Source organism: Amblyomma maculatum, chromosome 3, assembly GCF_055883805.1.
Source record: "Amblyomma maculatum isolate TAMU_Amacu chromosome 3, ASM5588380v1, whole genome shotgun sequence".
NCBI classification, from domain to species: Eukaryota; Metazoa; Arthropoda; class Arachnida; order Ixodida; family Ixodidae; genus Amblyomma; species Amblyomma maculatum.
The window spans coordinates 204,808,556-204,828,404 of NC_139346.1; the positions used below are offsets into that span (position 1 = coordinate 204,808,556).

At 47.4% G+C, this 19,849-nt stretch overlaps 1 protein-coding gene across 38 annotated transcripts in view; it reads left to right on the plus strand.

Annotated features, from left to right (window-relative positions):
• Nucleotides 1–7,833: 7,833 nt before the first annotated feature.
• trol (terribly reduced optic lobes) overlaps nucleotides 7,834–19,849 on the plus strand; it is a 331,282-nt gene continuing 319,266 nt past the window's right edge. For 23 of the 38 annotated variants that reach the window (XM_084599351.1, XM_084599356.1, XM_084599378.1 and 20 more), the window contains exon 1: nucleotides 7,835–8,000. In XM_084599351.1, coding sequence (XP_084455477.1) covers nucleotides 7,926–8,000 — 75 coding nt within the window. In that variant the 5' untranslated portion in view covers nucleotides 7,835–7,925. Of the gene's footprint in view, nucleotides 8,001–19,849 lie in introns of all 38 variants that reach the window. The other 15 variants (XM_084599338.1, XM_084599340.1, XM_084599355.1 and 12 more) reach the window with 1 other exon arrangement.

Here is a 19,849-nt window from a genome sequence, read left to right on the forward strand (position 1 = left end):
AAATTCCATGCATGTACGCATATTGTAGGCAGCAGTCACATGCAGTGCATGGTTAGGCCGGTTAGCTTGGCTGCCCTGCTGCGTGCTCGCGCGACACTCGCTGCCACGTGTCTCGTGCTCGTGCCAGTGTTCGCTTTATTAAATAAGCATGTCTTGTTGACATCTCAACAATCATCCCCGTCTCTTTTATTTTGAGCAGATTGCTCGAAACGCCTCCTGCGACAGGTCTTCACTTCTTTCCCTTTTCTTTCTCTTCTGTTCTTTTTGTTGTTTTGTTGTACTCGATTCAATTATATGGGTGCACATGAGTCGAAAATAAAAATAATTTGCAAGCTCTGCGTGCTGCCTTTCCTCGTCCCTGTTTTTTGTCAGCCTACGTTTTTGTCGATACGAGCAACCAACTAGCCCGAGAAACAGCCTTGTTATAGGGACGAGACTTTTAATCCTTCATCGGAGCTCACGCGGCTTTGTTTGCCATACATACATACATACATACATACATACATACATACATACATACATACATACATACATACATACATACATACATACATACATACATACATACATACATACATACATACATACATACATACATACATACATACATACATACATACATACATACATACATACATACATACATACATACATACGTACGTACATACGTACGTACGTACATACATACATACATACATACATATATACATACATACATACATACATACATACATACATACATACATACATACATACATACATACATACATACATACATTCATACGTACATACGTACATACGTATACATACATACATACATACATACATACATACATACATACATACATACATACATACATACATACATACATACACACACACACACACACACACACACACATACATACATACATACATACATACATACATACATACATACATACATACATACATACATACATACATACATACATACATACATACATACATACATACATACATACATACATACATACATACATACATACATAGGTACCTAGCGTACCAGCTACAACAGGACTTACAAATACCATAGTTCGACCATTTTTGAAGAAGGTACAGTAGTCTACTAAGTATACCAAAGACTTCGCTGCAATCAAAATAAACAGCGTCAACCTGCTTACGACAGGAAACTGCAGCGACAAGGTTAGTTTCAACGGAGCTACCTGTTCGAAAGGCATGCTGAGAGCGATGGAGGTGATTTTTTCAAAACAAATAACACTCGGGAGAGAATTGTACAATAATATCAGTTACCATTATGAATTGCCGTTTATGAATTGCAGTTACCGTTTGAATTGTGGTGCCGGCGAAGACTCTTGAGAGTTCCTTGGACTGCCAGAAGATAAAATCAGTCGATATTGTCGACCATAAACCCTGACTGCTCATTGGAGGGTCAAATTCTAAAGTTAGAGATCAGCTACTTTGGTCGTCTGATGAGAAGAGAGGAGTCGCTGGAGAAAGATTTGATGTTGGGAAAGGTTGAGGGTCGCCGGAGAAGGGGTAAGCAGCGAACGCGATGGTTAGATGGCATCCTCGAGGCACTGCAGATGAAGTTATGTGATGTTAGGAAGATAGTGAGAGACCGGAAAGCGTGGCGTGACGTGGTCCATAGGGTCACGAAGAGTCGGACACGACTGAACGACTGAACTGAACTGAACCATTCCCAAAACAAGAAGCACGTACTCTATGCTATAACCCCCTCCTGTTAGGGCGAAATCATTTGTCTTCAAGTAGGTAAATAAATAAACAACTGAATAAATATTTATCTGAACATCAGACGTCTAACGACATCTGTTTTGCGTTTTCCTTTGAATGTGAAAGCAGAAAAGTTGGTATACCGATTTCCTTTCGAGCTGTCTATTCTCCAAGTTATTGTGCCTGCGCGTGTTGACCCTGCGTCGAACTGATGATAGCTCCAGCCGAAGGAAGACTATGAGCATTGGTCCATCGCCGAGAGGCCATTTCGGCGCACTGCCATTGGTGATTTCTTACGATTATGTTTTGCAGCAGTATGCACAGTCTTCGGACCAAGCAAGGTTGGGGAAAGTTTCGCCGAGCACGCCAAGGCACTGGCGTTCGTTACAGTGCTCGCTTCATTAGGCCCATATATATGCAGCGTAACAGAGCCCGCCGTAGACGGTCTTGCTATGTAGGACAAGGACCACTCGGTAATGGAGCGGGCAGCGAGGCGGCGCGGCGCTTGAAAATAAATGCCGGGATGGAAAGCACGTGTACCCCCTTGTGCGATATGAAAAAGAACAACGCAGATATCTGGGCGAATTGGTAGGAATACATAGCCAACATGAGCGCAAAAACACGGACTGCAGAGAGAATATGTAGGGACACAATATGCGCTCATTTCAAATTCCCCTTGCCTCCAGGAAGCAAATAGACAGAGCAAAACAAAATATGCAGAAAACCAGAAAAACAATAAGGTCATAAAAGATTGCAGATATTTACAAAAAAGAACAAACATACAAATAAAAATAACAAGAACATTATACATAAAATACAACAAAAATCCAGCATACACGCTGCAAACAAGCATCAGCGTGTCCAACGCAACAACACTCACATGTTCACATCTGCATCATCGATCGATCTAGCAAAGCACCGGCGTTAGTGTGTATGTAACACAGCTCTTGAAGCCGCAATAATTCTTTTTAGTCATAAATATAAGCTTGCAAGAGAAATTATGAAAGCTTTTCACAGAGAATCACGGTGATACCTGCATCAGTCGTCTGCCTGTGGTGGTGTCGCAGAAACAATTAGTTTTTTTAAGGACCGCTTATGTTGGTCGTTAGATTGAAGATGCATGAACTCAATGCGTGTTCATTCATAGTATTGGGTTGTGGATACAGGATTGTTGTCGAGTTGGGCACGTGGATGCTATTTTGCAGCGTGCATGCCGAGTTTTGTTTTTCACTATATTTATTTGCATTTTTTTATTTTTTATTTTCTTAAACGTTTTGTAACTCTTTGGGACATTAGATTTTTTCTTGTTTTCTGAATATTTTGTTTTGCCCTGTGTATTTGCTTCCTGGAGGCGAGAAGAATTTGAATTAAGAGCTTGTTGTGTCCCTATCACATTCTCTCTGTGTCCGCGTTTATACGCTTATGTTAGCCACGAAAGAGAACAATCATTATGTACAAAAGGCGAAAGCCTTACTTTGCTCATGAGTGGCATCTGCAGGATGCGTCCGCAGGAAATAGCACTCGAAGTCATATCAAAATTGTGACACAACCGCTCGTTGTGCATACGTCAGGGGTGGTGTCATACCATTTCGCTTCCCATCTGCATCCATGTGCTCTAGTCAAGCTGGAGGCTATAGTTTGCAATAGGGACTCGAACCAACGACATTTGTACCTCAAATTTATGCCGTAAATTGTAAATTGTAAAAGAGGTGTCTACCGCGAGAAGTGAGACATACAACGCGGCTTTCCTATCCTGAAAACCAACCAATTTTCACTTCTTAGAAAGCACACTTTGTCAAACTCTTTGCCAGTCTCTCAATGTTCAAGCGCCAAGCAGAACCATGCCAAATAGCGCTCTCGCAATGTCTTATTCGGTTTAAGCCGAGTTAAACCACAGCAAATTTTTCTGCTGATTTTCTCCACAATAGTTAAAAGTCGCTTTCGAATACTATTCGCTAAACAGAAATCTATAGTTAGAAAGCAGGAAGAAAATGGGCTTGCAATCAGTAATTGCAGAATAATGAATAATGGAGTGTCCATTTTTTGCTCTCGCTGCGTGAAGAAACGTAGGTGTGTACACCACGACGGTAGGAGAGCTAATTTTTCCTGCTTCTAATGTCGCGCACTGACAGCGGCACCACCGTCAACTATCTGCGCTGCACACGTTCTGCTAATGCTCTATAGTGTTGGCGACGCGTCTCGCCAACAAACCGAAAGTATCTCTACCACTCGTATTGGTTGTTCGAATGGAGCGAGAGCAGTGGGAGATGGCAACACTTTACAGGTGTTGTGTTCACTCAAGCTGATCCGAGACGCGTTCTTCTTTTATATACAGGTTGCGGAAGCCTTCGATTTCATTCAGGAAGAGCAAGAATGATTCGCTAACCCTGAAAACATCTTGTGGAAGGAGAAAGCGCGGAAGGGAGAGTTCGCCATGTTACATACCTGGTGGGCAAGCGTCTATACATTCGAGATTGACTACACCGTAAGACAACTTACTGCTTTATCAAAGTAAATAATAGCATGCTTGGCTGTCTAAGTGCTTTTTACAGTTTGGGAGCACAAGATGAAGGCACCAGGCTTCATGACAGCTGCCAAGAGATAACTTACCCGGCCATGACACCTGTCCGGCAGATGACACCTGCCCGGCAGCGATAACTTTGCCACATTCATTTCTCTGACCATATCGCAGACTGGCTCTCTACTCTAACAAACGTCTACTCAAGGCATACTGTTAACACGGTCATGAATTAAGCACCGTTCTCTTCGGTCAACAGGTCGACTTGAGGGCTTTCGATTACAATATACGTCAACTGTGGTGTCTGTGAGCTGTCTCGGCAGAATAGCCTGAGACAAGAGGTGTGATCATTGCCCTCAGAAGTCGGGACTGCGTTCGCTTCTTGAAACCTCTCTTCTGAGGTATCGCTCAAGCATTTCTCGCAAGCAGTAGGGGAAGAAAATGAGAGTCTCCTGAATCAGTTCATGTGCCATGAACCTCGCTGAATCTCTATATTAGGCGCAACATTATAGCCAGACATGTGGCTGCGATAATCACCACTGTGAAGGAACTGTCTGTTGGCGTATGACGTGACAAAAATATGCAGGAGTCTCGAAGCGGGTGCTATGATCATGACGTATTAAATTTGACTAAACGATTTTGGAAAACTAGACAAAAATATGTTAGAGCTCATTCATCAGCAAGCATTTTCGCATGTCATATCTGCTGTTAGCTGAGGAGCAGGAGCAGCGCTTACGTGCGTATATAGTGCATATTTGCCGATGACTTATGGGGGGAAGGCACTGCGTACATTCCCGGCGGTACCACCCCTCTGATGTAGCGATATTTTAGGTGAGCGTCAGGTAGAGACGGTCGAGATTAGTGACAATTCTATATCCTAAAGCTACTTTTTCAACGCTTGTTTGTACCGCTATAAAGTCTGATCTGCTATTTCTCAATGAATAAAATGACTAGATTGTGATCAACTGTAAAAAATGAATTACGTGGAGTGCAGTATAGGATACAAAATGTATATATATATATGTATATGTTCTTTTGGCGTATATCAATTGAATAGATTATTAAGGAAAGGACGTAAAGCACGGGGTTGGTCGATGATTCAGGCGGGAAGATGAGAGGAGAAAATTGACTTTAAACCCTACGGCGTGTTTCATAGCCTCACTGGTATCTTTGGGACGTTAAATCCTATACAGTATTTTCAACATATATACATTGTGCACAAGAGCTTTAAATAAAATTCTTTGCATGAAGTATTTTAGCTAGAACTTAACATCTCTTTGTTATTTAATTTTAGCTGGACCTTTCGCAGTTGAGAAAATGGGTTTTGCAATGTTTTGTGTGATTTTAAGGCTTTTTTACGTACTACTTAAGCAATTACATTTTGTAGGCTTCTACGCAGACTTATTCTGGCGTTCCAGGTCGGGCCCTGTCTAATATAATCTAGGTCGGGCTTGGTCAATACCAGTGTGGGCCCCGGCATGCCCCGGGATTGCAGTAATGGGCTGAACAGGGGCTCGGGCTTCAAACAGCGGGCCCGGACAGGAAGACATAAGGTGCAGTTTCATTCTTAGCATGTATTTTTACTATATTTATGTAGAATGGGGGTCAGCGTGGACTACCAATATATATTTTCTCATTCCTGGAAGACAACCACCTCCTCGAGGCCCTCCCCATAAATGCGCCCACAGATGTTGGAGATGAATGAAGACACTTATCCATTCGGAATCGCTGAGATAAAGAAATAAAGGTGAGCACCTCTTGAAAAGAAGGTACGCGTAGTCATAGCCTGTGCGCAGTGTGTGATGGTGCGCCACCCTGTGGAGTCGCTTGGCAGGAGATTTCCGTTGCGTTGAAGGCACCGCAGCTTGGTGCATCCGGCCTCTGCGGATAGCACCAACGTTCTCGGCAGGAACCCCTTAGATGCTGTTTCTATTCACCGGTACCCGCACGCATCTGACCTCGCCATCACGCTGGTGGACGTGCTGGAGCTCGCGCTACAAGCAATGTGTTTTAATTCGCTGAGCAACGCAGAGCTCACGAACGGAGGGTGCTGCCGAGCAGCCCTAAGACGGCCACATGATTATGTTCTTTTATCGCGTTACCCTTGAAGCTACAGAAGACAGTGAGCTTTAACATTAAAACTGCTGAATCGCATTTAGGGCACCGTGAGTGGAAGGTGCACCTGCCCGTGGTATTCCCTGCGACTCAAGCGCTAGATAGCTTGATAGTAATTGTGCAAAAGCAATAAAAGGTGCTTAATTAATGGGGCAATAAATAATGTAGTGCAACTGGAGTAGGTTTCTTCACGAGAGCAAACTGAACTGCTGTTCAGGAGGGCAGCATTTTCAGGAACTTGGCTGAAATTTGGATGGAGTATATAAGACATTATATGCAACGTCGGTTTGATTAATTTTTACAGCAAATCAGCTACGTTTTACCGGCACATTTGCACGTCACAGGCTAGTCCATATTTCACTAGAACAAGCACAGTATGGCAAAGGACAAGCGAAGTGCAAGGTTGCCCAAGAAAGAGATACGTGCCCGCGTCTTCAGTTCATGACGCACAGAATCTATGGCTGGGAGTGGGCACTTCTCATTCAGTGCTTGGTGCGAAAATAGTTGCCCTTTCGCTGCATGTCACGTTATTACTAGTTCAGTTTGTCATAACTCGTTAGAGTGCGGGCGCTATTATGACGATATGTGCACTAAGCTCGTGTAAACTTGCGTAAACCTGTCTTCCCACGAATTTTAACCCACGGCCAAGTGGAGAAAAGGTGTGCGACAGCCGACGCGCAGGCGGACGAAGCACTTGGAATTCCACCCTGCATCAGTTGTTTGGTGAAGTTCGAGCGAGTTGTGGCCTTCGTCATTTAATCTCAGATTGGCAGTACAAGATGCGAGCATATGGGCCTCACTAGTTGGGGCTTTTACACGTCGTTTGAGTAAGGAGACGAAAAAAAATGGGCTTCCACCCCCACCCCCTTTTCCTCCCCCTTTCCGTAGCAGTATATAACACTTCCAAGTTAACGTGGGGAGACTTCGGGTTGACTGGGCTGCTGCCGCCGGTACGATGTTCCAGTCGGGCTTGCTGTCGCTGGTTGAGTATTCGCCACCCCGACTCTCTCCGCAGGGGCAACCGGTTTCGCCTCTCTCTCTCTCTTCCCTCGAGTCCCGGTTCAATGTTTTCTTTCGCATCTTCTTCCTCAGCTCCTCCGTGACACGGACGGCGCTCCTGGGAGGGGGAGCGGCGGTGGACTTATCAAAACACACCACGTAACTCACGGTATAGAGCGGCCATTAAACACCGGCGGTAGGTACCGTGGAGGAAGATGCAGAATAAACACAAGAGATAGGGTAGAAAAGGAAAGCCGGTGCGTTTTAGGAAATAAGCGTGCGCGCAACGATAATACGAAGTGAAGACCGAGGAGGAGGGCCAAGAAGAGGAAGGGCACAGCCGGCCGCTGCAGCATTCGGCGGTGTCGGCAAACGTTGGTGGCTGCGGCGGCCGCTGTATTTGACGGGACGGCAGGGGGGCGCTGTACGCGCCGGCGTGCTCAGAGAGGGCGCGAGCGCGCCAAAGAAAGCGCTGGTTCAAATCTGTCGGCGGCAGCTCAGCGGCAGTCGGCGTGGTGCGTGTGTCGACGCCGGTTCAGCCCGCATTCGATGTCCCACGATGGCATCGCATCACAGCCTGCTACTTCTCGGGCTGTTATTGGTGGCCGTTGCCTGCCTGACTCTCGGCAAACAGGTGAGCACAGGAATTAATCTTCCGTTCATTTCATCCTTGGTCCTCCGTTTTTTCCCCCCTTTCTCGTCCGTCTGCTGTCTTGTCCACTCTCTTCATTGCTGCCCCGGGTCGCAAAACGCTTTGCCCGGATTCCCGCACGAGCCTCTCGCTGCCGCCGTTCTGTGCTATGCTTGAATAAAAGTGGGCGTGTTTCGTGTTACACGTGATAGACGTTTGTCTTCGACTCGGCGGTTTACTTTGAGTTCCAACTACGTGTAGCAGGCGTGCGTGACTGTTCTCGTACTGCAAGATAACGCCCACGTGGAGGTTCCCGGGAATGCTGTTCTACCGCTCAAAGCGAAAGCGGACAGCTTCGGTCGTTCGGTGGTTTTCGTGCAGCTCTAGTGCGTTAAGGCTATTGGTCCTTTACGTAATCGGCTGACTAGTCAGGTGTACGGAACCGTCCAAGTTACACGGCTTCCGCAGATGCTTTGGTACTGAACACGAGCTCGACGCAGTCTTTCAGTGTGGTGCTGTTAAGGTCGACGTTTTATCGCTTCCAGGGATATAACTCGCCGCAAGAACCGACCGAAGGCAGCGCGCAGCTTTGCCCCGCGGCGGGGACGGGCATGTAGGAAGCCAATTTTTTGTTGGTGGTGTAAACCTAGGCGCACTGGCGACGGAGGCTGGCACTGCACTCCTTACGTAATTTTTGCCTCTCGTCGGTGAGGAGTAAAGAGCGGCGTCTGCTCCGGCTAGACAGACTGCATCCCGCTCACTCCGCCGCGAGCGGACCACGCCCCACGTGCTTGCTCGGTTTTTAGGAAAGGATCTTGTTTCCGCGTTCTCCTCTCCACCGCTCTTTGCGGCCGGCGCGCTTTCTCGCCCTCTTTTGCTCGGAGTGCGGTTTTTCTGCCGAATTTTTCTATAATAAGTGGCTGCGCTTTGAAACAAGCCAGACTCGTGCAACTGTCTCAGCACTATGACTTGCGGCGCGTTTCTCTTCCCGTTTTTGGCAGCATTACGCCCCAATTATTCGGGCCGTCCTGTTTCTGGAAGTTTAGGACTGCGTACCGCCTGCACGACGCACAGGCTTCGTTTACTCACGAAACAGAACAGTTGAGCGGGTGTGGCTGTGCCTGTTTAACTCGAAACACCCAGGTTTATGAAGGTAGGCGTCCTCTTTCACTTGCAGCTGTTGCATCGAAGATCTTAAGCGCGCCTCTGGCTAACAGGTATACATTCGATAAATATTGCATGTCTGCTTAAGAAAATAACTAGTTGCTATCATCAGCGTTATAATTAAAGCGTTCGTAGCAACGCACTTTTAATCTTCCCCTCTAGGGAGCATCGCAATTGTCAAACATTCCGGTGTAGGACGACCAGTCTTGCGACATGTTCACTGCCTTGCCTACTTAATTTGCGCCCGTCTGAGATTGCCTTTTCCGGGGTGACAGCGGTTCGCCCGTAACCGACCATTTCTCAGCACAGATGGGATGGCTCTTTTCTCGGTTTTCCTTCGCAACCTCCGTGTTCGCCGCTGACGTGACAAGCAGCGCGCGAGTACTTGTCGCACGCCTAGTTTCCGCATGTTTCGGTACATCGCCGCGACTCGACGCAAAGTCCCTCGCTAATTGAGTACCGCAGTACACTACCACGATGACGAAGCTGCACCCGCCATACGTGGAGTTCCCTTATATTCATGCGCGTGCGGCCCTGCTTTTTCGTATTTAAGGACTGCAATATCAACGGGACTGCTACATTAGCATGCAGGTAGCTCATTCGCAAGTAGAGTGGAAAAGTTTTTTGTTCTAGGTAGGTTTTCTCTCGGTGCATGGCCCAGTAATTTCCAGTTCGGAGAAACAGTTTTGTCGTTGCGTGCTGTGTTCCTTTCTCTACAGCTTGAGCGTGTACGTGATTCTGGCTTGCCACCATACGCGCCTACGATATCGAATAGGCGAATGTCGAGCAGGTGGTGGACGGCTCCTCCTCTGCGTACAGGGCACGTTTTTGTAGCTGTTACATAATATGTGAAAGGCCAGCAGCGAAGCCAGAGTCCATTCAGTCTCCACAGCGACTGTGTCTTGTGCATTCAAAGTAGCAGTTGAGATTTTTAAGGCGGATTTGAACTTCTTTTTCGACAAATTGGGGCTGCGCTGCTGAGCGCTTGCGGCATTCAATTTTGTGGCCACTTTCACGGCTGAATTGTCACTCCGATGTCGCCTCTTTCGATCATTCGATTCGATATAGATGAACATTCGGTATCGCCGAGAGCGCAGTACAAACAGTAGTCTAATGTTTTACGCACGGTCGCTGAGAGACGTCACAAAGGTGCAAAGGCCGCTATTCCTTTCGGAGAACCTAACTGGGGCTGCATTTAAGGATGCTATGCAGGACTAAGACCACTGCTAGCCTGTTGGTAACAGGAGTCATACCTGCGGGGATCGTTATACATGCAGTGCGAGTATCGATGCCTGGAGGCGAATGGGCCATTCATGCGACGGCCTACGGGCGGTAATCGATTCGTCGGAGCGATACGCCATAGTACAGATGTAGTGCGCAATGCGTCTGCGATCGAGTACGGTGTATGGGGCCCGGCTTGCCCGACGCCTCGGCTACCCGAGACCTCCGGACCTGCCCCCTCATTACGCAACACGGTCACAGGCGGGCGGACAGAACTGGCTGTAGCTTATTACAGGTCGGGAGAGGGTATTCCAGACGGCTACAGTTTTCATTCTTGTGCGCGTGGCCGCGTCCTCTACGACTGGGCTCGGTCGGTGGCTGCAGCCTACGCTCTGTTGTGCGTACTACGGCGACCGGTCATTTCGTATGGGCGTCACGCTGCGGCCCGTGTTTGCGGAGAAACCGGAATATTCTCTGGCCGCGGTGTCGCCGACGGCCGCCACTCTTCTGCTGCAGCGATGGGCGCAGCATCTATGAGCCGGTTCTCCGTCGCTCCTCGTCTTAATGTCCGCGCCGGATACTCCAACCTCCATCCTCGCTTGTGCTTTTCTTTGAAGCTGTTTGTTTCTAGTTTTCTTCGAGACTCAAGGCTTGCGTCATGTCCCTTCTCTTTCATATGGCCGCGTCGACCCTGGCATCTTTTTTTTCTTGTACTCTTATATAAACGGGCGGGTTTAAAGAGGATCCGCTGTGACTCCGTCATTGTCGATGCCGCTGGCTGGAGCGCAAGGAGGAGCTTCCGAAGTTTTTTTTTTTTTTCTTCGCATTTTGAAGGCGCTGCCTCGCTACCGGAATCTCGACGCTGCTGGACCAGTTTTGCGTACCTTTTTTTTTTCCTTTCCCCTTCCCTAGCCAGAGCAGAGCCGCGCACTGTTCCTTGTTCGCACCCGATAAACCTCACGGCGCTTTATCTGCCGGGCTAGGCTGTCCAGTATTTCACTTAGAGCGCCAATCGGTGGGCCTTTACGTCGTCTAAGAGGCTCCGTTTTTAACGCCCTTAGAAATAAAGTGTCCCTAAATGCTAGGAGTGCCCCGTGGGTTGCACTTTTTAAAACGTTGCGTGGATTTTTGCTTGCATTCGACCCATAAATCTGCCGGTGGCGTCCTCCGTATGCCGTTAAATGTTGCAATGCCAAGTTCAAGGCATAATGGCAATTTCAGCAGACGGGCGCAGCACTGTTCCGTGTGGTACGCGCCTTCAATTCGATTTTTTCCTTTTTTTTTTTTTTTAGTTTGAACTCGGTGGCGTAAGGCAGCAACCAGCGCGAGAAGTCTCTTTAAAATGGAGGCAGCCGTTCAAAAGTTTTTAAGTGGGCGCATTGAGCTGCACTGCAAAGGTGCTTTTCTAGCTTCCGGATCTTGTACGATGCGCGACAAGCAACATGGTATATCGGCATAGGTTAACTCCCATACGACAACGTGGTTCTATAGCTAGTGCCCTGAAACTTCAAAGAAGTAAGCCGTGCCTTGAAAATTTGAAAAGTTGCGACATCTGTTAGGATTGTCACAAATTCTTGAGATAAGTCTTCCCATGTATACGTCCAAGATTCAAATGTCGTTTGGCAGAACAGCGCCGAAATGAGTCGTTCTACTATTTTTATCTACATGTCTACATACCACGAAGGGAAGCTAGTTCCTCACCAGTGAGGAAGTGTGGTGTTTTCACCTTGATGAATATGGACATTTTCGGGATCACTGTGATGAGTTTAAATATTCTTTGTGGAAGCGCGGTTCATTTTTCATACCTCCTTTTTGTCAGAAAAACAGGATCGAACACTTGGCTAGTGCGGTGCAGCCAGACATTCAAAGAATCATCTGCTCATACCCAAACAAAAAAAGTTAGTGAACGCGAGGCAATTGCGTTGCCTTTGGTACACGCGAGAATGTTTACAAGCAAAATACCAACAAAATAAGACATGGAGAATTTTGCGACGGTGCGCATGAAAACATGATAAAAATTAAAGCTGGAAGCTAAAGCGCGGTATATCCACCAAACAGCTGAAAAAAAAAAATCGTAGCCTGACTTTCTTCCATCAACAGCTCAATTACGTCCAAAAACACGTGGGAGCAGGTTCGTAAAGTAAATCGGCATTTTTCTCACAACACCCAAGTAAGATAAACAAGTAGACATACTAGGGGAGCACTTCTCTCGGGTTTCTATAGTTCCTTACACCTTAGAACGAACCTCATAATATTATCACCTTTTAGGAAATCCGTATAGTACTGATCTATGGTAGACATGCGCCCGGTCCTAACTAAATCCATTACCAACTGCTAGCCCATCTCTCGGGACTTGCGGTAGAAGCACTTTTTCAACAAAGTATGGATATCTGGAAAAATACCGGAGGCTTGTAAGAAAGCTATAATTGTACCATTCCTGAAGCCAGGGAAGCTGCCAGCCTCCCCTGGTAGTTATATGCCTTGTTACGACCAAGCATCCGCATTTGCGCGCTCTATTGTTCGCCTGTGGGCATGGAAAAGTTTTGTGAATATGTGGTGATGGTCCATTGGCTCTAAGTGAGCCTGTTTCCAGGAATCCTGTTTTGTAAGCATGTTTTGCTTTGTGGACAACCTGCAAATGCCAAATTGGCCCTGTCAAGAGAACCTCTGGAAAAACACAAAGAAACGTCCCCCTGCGGGAAATAGCAGGAAGTGCTTTCTTTTGTTCACCCTTCCAGTCGAGAAGTGCTATCCTCCAGTGATGAATGCCTCCTATCCAAAGGAGACGACAGAGTGACATGTCCGCTGACGTGCAGGACAAGAAAGGAGCATGACTCATACGGCCATTAAGTGATTTCCCGGGAATGCAGGAAAGATTTGCAATTGTCGAAAAGGGACAATGTTGGGAGCCCTATGCGGCGCCACGTGCACTCGGGTTTCTGAGAAGTAAAACCCCTTGTCAGAACCAGCCTGTGGTTTCTTTGCTGAAGAATAGAAATGTACCTCCTCTCCTCGCCGTTCCCAAGCTTTTCCCGCCAACAAGTGATCACGCCCAACGAATGAATGCCGGACCAGTCAGTGCTTCAGACCATCAGTGCAGTGATGTGTTCGATTGGATGCCGATACCTGAGGGGCGTGCCCTGGATTTGGTTGGTCAGCATCTGCAGAGAGGGGCTGGACATAGGGGGTTTTTAAGGACGCTGCAGAGCACGAAATGTCGCTCTGGGCCCTGGGTAAACGGCTCATCCAGTCGCTTCTCGCTATGAACTCTTAACGCTTGTCATTTTGCTGATGTACCCTTCTTCTTCATGTAAATATTCTTGTAAATACGTTTTCTCAAAGTGCCAGTAAACCTGCTTGTACATATTTTACCAACTTCGAAGATTCAGTCCTTCTTCAACCCGGAGTCTCTGCACGCTACCAAGTGAAGGCCGGGTCGCCATAGCCCCAGCGTCACGACAACTGGTGACCAGCGGTGGGATCTGAATCTACAAGCACAACGACTGGTGACCAGCGTTGGGATCTGAATCTACAAGCCACAACATCTGATGACTGGAGGTGGGATCTGAATCTACAAGCCACAACATCTGGTGATTCGAGGTGGATCTGAATCTACAAGCCACAACATCTTGTGATCGGAGGTGGCATCTCAAGCAACAAGCAGGAGCAACAATCGGCCAACAAGAGGGCAGCTCGGAACATCGATCGCATGTGTGGGTGAGTGCTTGGCTTTTCTTCTGATGTGGACCAGGTTCTAGAACAGGGTTAGATTTTAGAACTGGTAAAAAGTGTTGAAACGCCTTTAGGTTTGGTAGTTTGCACTGTTGTTTTGGAAGTAGCCGACACTCGGAGCGATCATGGACCTACAAAAGCTGCAGAAACCGGAACTGTTGCAATTGTGTGAGGAATTGGGAATTGATACAAGTGGTTTGGCACGAAAACCTTTGATTATAAAGGCAATCACAGATTTGGGAGCCGATGATGAGGAGCTCAGTGAAGCATGGAACCTCATCGCCCAAAAAAAGGAGCAGCTCAGACAGCAGAAAGAGCGGGAAAAAGAGGAAAAGAGGCGTGAGCGTGAACTTGAGAGGGAAAAAGAGGAAAGGGAGCGCGAACGTGAGTGGGAAAAAGAGGAAAAGAAGCGTGAAAGAGAAGCAAAAAAGCTGGACCAAGAAATTGAGCTCCGGAAATTAGAACTAGAGTTGAGCAAGAGGTCGGGCGATTGTCCCCAGCTAGCGGTACCTCGTCTCAACAAGGAGGCAGATTTCAAGATGTCAAAGTACATGCAGCCATATGTGATATCAGGGGATATCGGTCTGTATCTGGCTAACTTTGAGCGAACTTGCGAAAAACTGTCCTTCCAGCGAGACACTTGGTCTCAGAGATTATTGACGGTTCTGCCCTGCGAGGCAGCGGAGGTTGTCGCGCGGCTTAGCAAGGAGGACGCGGACAACTACGAGAAGGTCAAGGCTTGCCTTCTGAAAAAGTATAGGCTTAGCGCCGAGGCGTTCAGACAACGTTTTCGGAAAGCTACTAAGTCCAGGGACGAGAGTTACCCTGAATTCCTGTACAATTTAAGAGTTAATTTGGGCGAGTGGCTAAAGAGCACTGATTCCTACAGTGATAGGGACTCTGTAGTCGAACGAATTCTTTTGGAGCAGTTTTATAGCTGCCTCCCAGAAAAAGAAATTGGTTACAGGACCGAGGCGACATTAAGTCGGCAACTGAAGCTGCCGAACTCATTGAGGGGTACGCTTCGCGCCGACAATTCAGCAACCCAGCAGTGGATAGGCTCCGCAATCCCAAGTTCAGTGTGAATAACCGTCAGAAAAGGCACTTTGCTAGATTTGCAAACGAAGAAAGGAAGGCTTCTTCAGGCAAACGCCCTAGAAAGGACGGCAGTGAGAAAAGTGGGGAAGTGACCAACGCGCAGAACACAAAGAATAAGCTTGGGGCTAGGAAGCCGCTCACATGCTTCAGGTGTAATGAGCAAGGTCACATTGCCGTCAACTGCCGGAAAGAAAAGATTGCTTTCTCGTATGTCAGTGACTGCGATGAAAATATGCAGCTTTTAGAACCCTACCTGCATGACCTAGTAGTCAACGGGAAGCCTTGCAAGGTACTGCGCGATTCGGCCGCAACGATGGATGTTGTCCATCCGGCGTATGTGTCGCCTTCCGACTATACAGGACAGTGTGCGTGGATCCGCCAGGTAGTGGAGGAACAGAGTGTGTGCTTGCCAATCGCGAACGTGGTCATCGAGGGCCCTTTCGGCGAGTTAACAACCGAGGCTGCCGTTTCAGAAAAGCTGCCTAAGTGCTATCCGTATTTGTTTTCCAACAAATCGGACATGCTACTGCGAAAGAGGGGCATCCTTTTCGGAGACAGTGTTGTGCAAGCATTAACACGTTCAAAGGCGCGAGAACTAGCTACACTGCTCATACCAGAAAATTCCACAGCGGAGGAAACGGCAGTTAAAACAGTGGTCTATGTGGAAGATAGCGGGTCAGAAAACTTTGAGAGCGAGGCATCTCAAATAAGTCAACTTGAAAGTGAATTTGATGAGACGCGGAATGAGGACGTTCTTGAGAATAACCTCTTGCCGCCAGTGTCTAGTAATCTCACGAGGCTTTTAAGTGGAACCCGAGAGGACTTAACTATGGAGCAAGCCAATGATCCCAAGAATAAGCTCGAAGTACAGTGGGAAGGACCTGCTGAAGTCGTTGCAAAGCTTTCTAACACTAACTACGCAGTGAAAATTCCCGGTAGGCGTAAAGAAGTGCGCATTTATCATTGCAATCTTATGAAGCCTTATGTGCAGAGGGAAGCCGTGGTAAATCTAACGTTAAACCTTCCCGAGGAGATGGGGGACAACTTGATTTGCCTCAGCGGAAAGGGAAGCAACGCTCAGGAGCTTCTCAAAAAGACGGAGCAGAGAGGAGAACTAAAGAAATCCCAGCTGTCCGATCTGGGCGAAATAATAACAGAGTTTGAGGCCTGCTTCGTGGACAGGCCAGGCAGGACTGATTTGACTGAGCACGATATTGAGCTGACTTCAGACGTGCCAGTGCGATCAAGGTGCTACCGATTTTCTCCAAGGCAAAGAGAAATTCTGGATAGGGAAGTAACTCGCATGCTGGAATTGGGAGTAATAAAACCCTCGGAAAGCGATTATGCTTCGCCTATGATCTTAGTAGAAGCTCCAGGTAAAGACCCTAGGCCTGTGGTAGACTACCGAAAGCTAAATTCTCTCACCAGGGATCAAGTGTATCCTATTCCGAATATTGAGGAGAGAGTAGAACAGGTCAGTAGAGCGGCATATGTGACTACGCTGGACCTTACTCGAGGATACTGGCAAGTACCGCTCACTGAACGCGCCAGCAGATACGCGGCTTTCGTCACTCCGACGGGCAGCTACCAGCCAACAATGATGAGTTTCGGGCTCAAAAATGCTCCATTTTGTTTTTCCCGACTCATGGATAGGGTTTTAAAGGGGTATGAAACATTCGCGGTGCCTTATTTAGACGACATTGCGGTTTTTTCCGACTCATGGGCGGACCATATGGTACATCTAAGAGCTGTACTGAGCCTTTTGCGTCAAGCTGGACTAACCGTAAAGGCCGAGAAATGTTGCCTGGCAAGGGCGACCGTGGACTACTTGGGTCACAATGTAGGTCAAGGTTTCAGGAAACCCAGCGAGATTAAGATTTCTGCGGTAGCAGACTACCCGCGGCCGAGCACGAAGACGGAAATTCGAGCATTCCTGGGTCTGACTGGGTACTACAATCACTACATCCCTAACTATTCAGCTTTGGCTAGCCCTCTGACCGACGCTCTCCGCAAGACAGAACCGACAAATGTAGTCTGGGACGAACAAAAGGAAGCCTCCTTCGTAAACCTGAAGGCTGTGCTGATTAGCCGTCCGGTATTGCGAGCTCCAGACTATGGCCGAGAATTCACGGTCCAGTGTGATGCCAGTGATCGAGGGTTAGGTGCTGTTCTCTGCCAGAGAGATGACGACGGTAATGAGCACCCCGTGCTCTACTTGAGCAGAAAACTGAGTTCTAGAGAGAGGGCTTATTGCGCGTCAGAGAAGGAATGCGCTTGCATTGTATGGGCCATTCAAAAATTGCAGTGCTATCTTGGAGGGGCCAAATTCACCGTAGAGACGGACCATTGTCCCCTGGCTTGGCTGCAAACTGCGACATCGAAGAACAGTCGCCTTCTTAGGTGGAGCTTGATTTTACAGCAGTACAATTTTGAAAAAAGATACAAAAAGGGGAAGTTAAATGGGAATGCGGACGCGCTTAGCCGCTCTTTCTAAGCGGTCCGAGATGTTCCTCACCATGTATCCAAATTGATAATCAGGTTTTTTTTTTTTTTTCGTGCGCTTGAATATAGATGACTATGTAAAGCAGCACGTTTGGTTTTCGAGGCATACGTGGGTCCTGAACGTCTTGAGAGTGGGCTTTTCTCGAACAACAATGGCAGTTTTCTTTTGACCTGGTCTCTTCAGACGGGAGCCGAGTGCTTGCTTCGACAGGTGGTTGAGTTTCAGATAGCTCAAGCAATTTGGCCTACAACAATCAAGACAACGCGACATGCAACAGCGAGCTTCAAGCGTTCACGTGCAGGCCATTAAGTCGTCTCTTCATGCAGCAGCTGCGGCTGCTGCCCTCCGAGTCTCTTCTGGCGGGGGAGGAGGCTGTTACGACCAAGCATCCGCATTTGCGCGCTCTATTGTTCGCCTGTGGGCATGGAAAAGTTTTGTGAATATGTGGTGATGGTCCATTGGCTCTAAGTGAGCCTGTTTCCAGGAATCCTGTTTTGTAAGCATGTTTTGCTTTGTGGACAACCTGCAAATGCCAAATTGGCCCTGTCAAGAGAACCTCTGGAAAAACACAAAGAAACGTCCCCCTGCGGGAAATAGCAGGAAGTGCTTTCTTTTGTTCACCCTTCCAGTCGAGAAGTGCTATCCTCCAGTGATGAATGCCTCCTATCCAAAGGAGACGACAGAGTGACATGTCCGCTGACGTGCAGGACAAGAAAGGAGCATGACTCATACGGCCATTAAGTGATTTCCCGGGAATGCAGGAAAGATTTGCAATTGTCGAAAAGGGACAATGTTGGGAGCCCTATGCGGCGCCACGTGCACTCGGGTTTCTGAGAAGTAAAACCCCTTGTCAGAACCAGCCTGTGGTTTCTTTGCTGAAGAATAGAAATGTACCTCCTCTCCTCGCCGTTCCCAAGCTTTTCCCGCCAACAAGTGATCACGCCCAACGAATGAATGCCGGACCAGTCAGTGCTTCAGACCATCAGTGCAGTGATGTGTTCGATTGGATGCCGATACCTGAGGGGCGTGCCCTGGATTTGGTTGGTCAGCATCTGCAGAGAGGGGCTGGACATAGGGGGTTTTTAAGGACGCTGCAGAGCACGAAATGTCGCTCTGGGCCCTGGGTAAACGGCTCATCCAGTCGCTTCTCGCTATGAACTCTTAACGCTTGTCATTTTGCTGATGTACCCTTCTTCTTCATGTAAATATTCTTGTAAATACGTTTTCTCAAAGTGCCAGTAAACCTGCTTGTACATATTTTACCAACTTCGAAGATTCAGTCCTTCTTCAACCCGGAGTCTCTGCACGCTACCAAGTGAAGGCCGGGTCGCCATAGCCCCAGCGTCACGACAGCCTAAAGCACTAACAAGTTGTCTTTACTCTTTCGAAAGTGTCCTAATATTAGGGTAATGTTTATTTTTGACCCCTCAAACTTCTTGACATCAGTCAGTGCGGTTTAAAAAAGCATGTTCAACAACTGACCACTTTATTCTACTTGAAGACTCAATCCGGGAAGCGTTCATACAAAGGACGTTGTTTGGCCATTTTCTTTACATGGCGTATGAAGGCGTATAGAAGGCGTATGACACCACATGGAGATTTAGTATTTTCTAATTTAGCAGATCTGAGCATCCGGGGACAAATGTTAAGCTGTTTGGAAGATTTCCTGTCAGGCAATTCATTCCGCGTACGTCTAGGTTCAACCCCTTCCAGAGATTTTTTTCCGGAGAATGGAGTACATAGTACATCAGGGGTGCATTTTAAGCACGACGCTGTTTATTGTACATATGAATTCTATTGCAAAATCCCAAAATCTATTATGTGTTCAGTCTGTCGACATATAGATTACAAGTAAATCTTCGAGCATATCAACATCGATTTGGGCAGACAGAAAGAGCTTTCCCCGCACAGAACAGTAGCTGTGCGATTATCGCTATGACGCGGCCTCAAAAAGAAAGCTCTGCAATCTCTGAATATACTGAAAGTGATCTCAAACACTGGTGTTCCGACCGGACATGCCTACTACAAATCTATCGCTCTGATACGATCTATTCTAGACTATGGATGCATAGTATATGGTTCGGTAAGACAGTCATACCTGAAGAAACTGAATTTAGTACCTAACTCAGGGCTC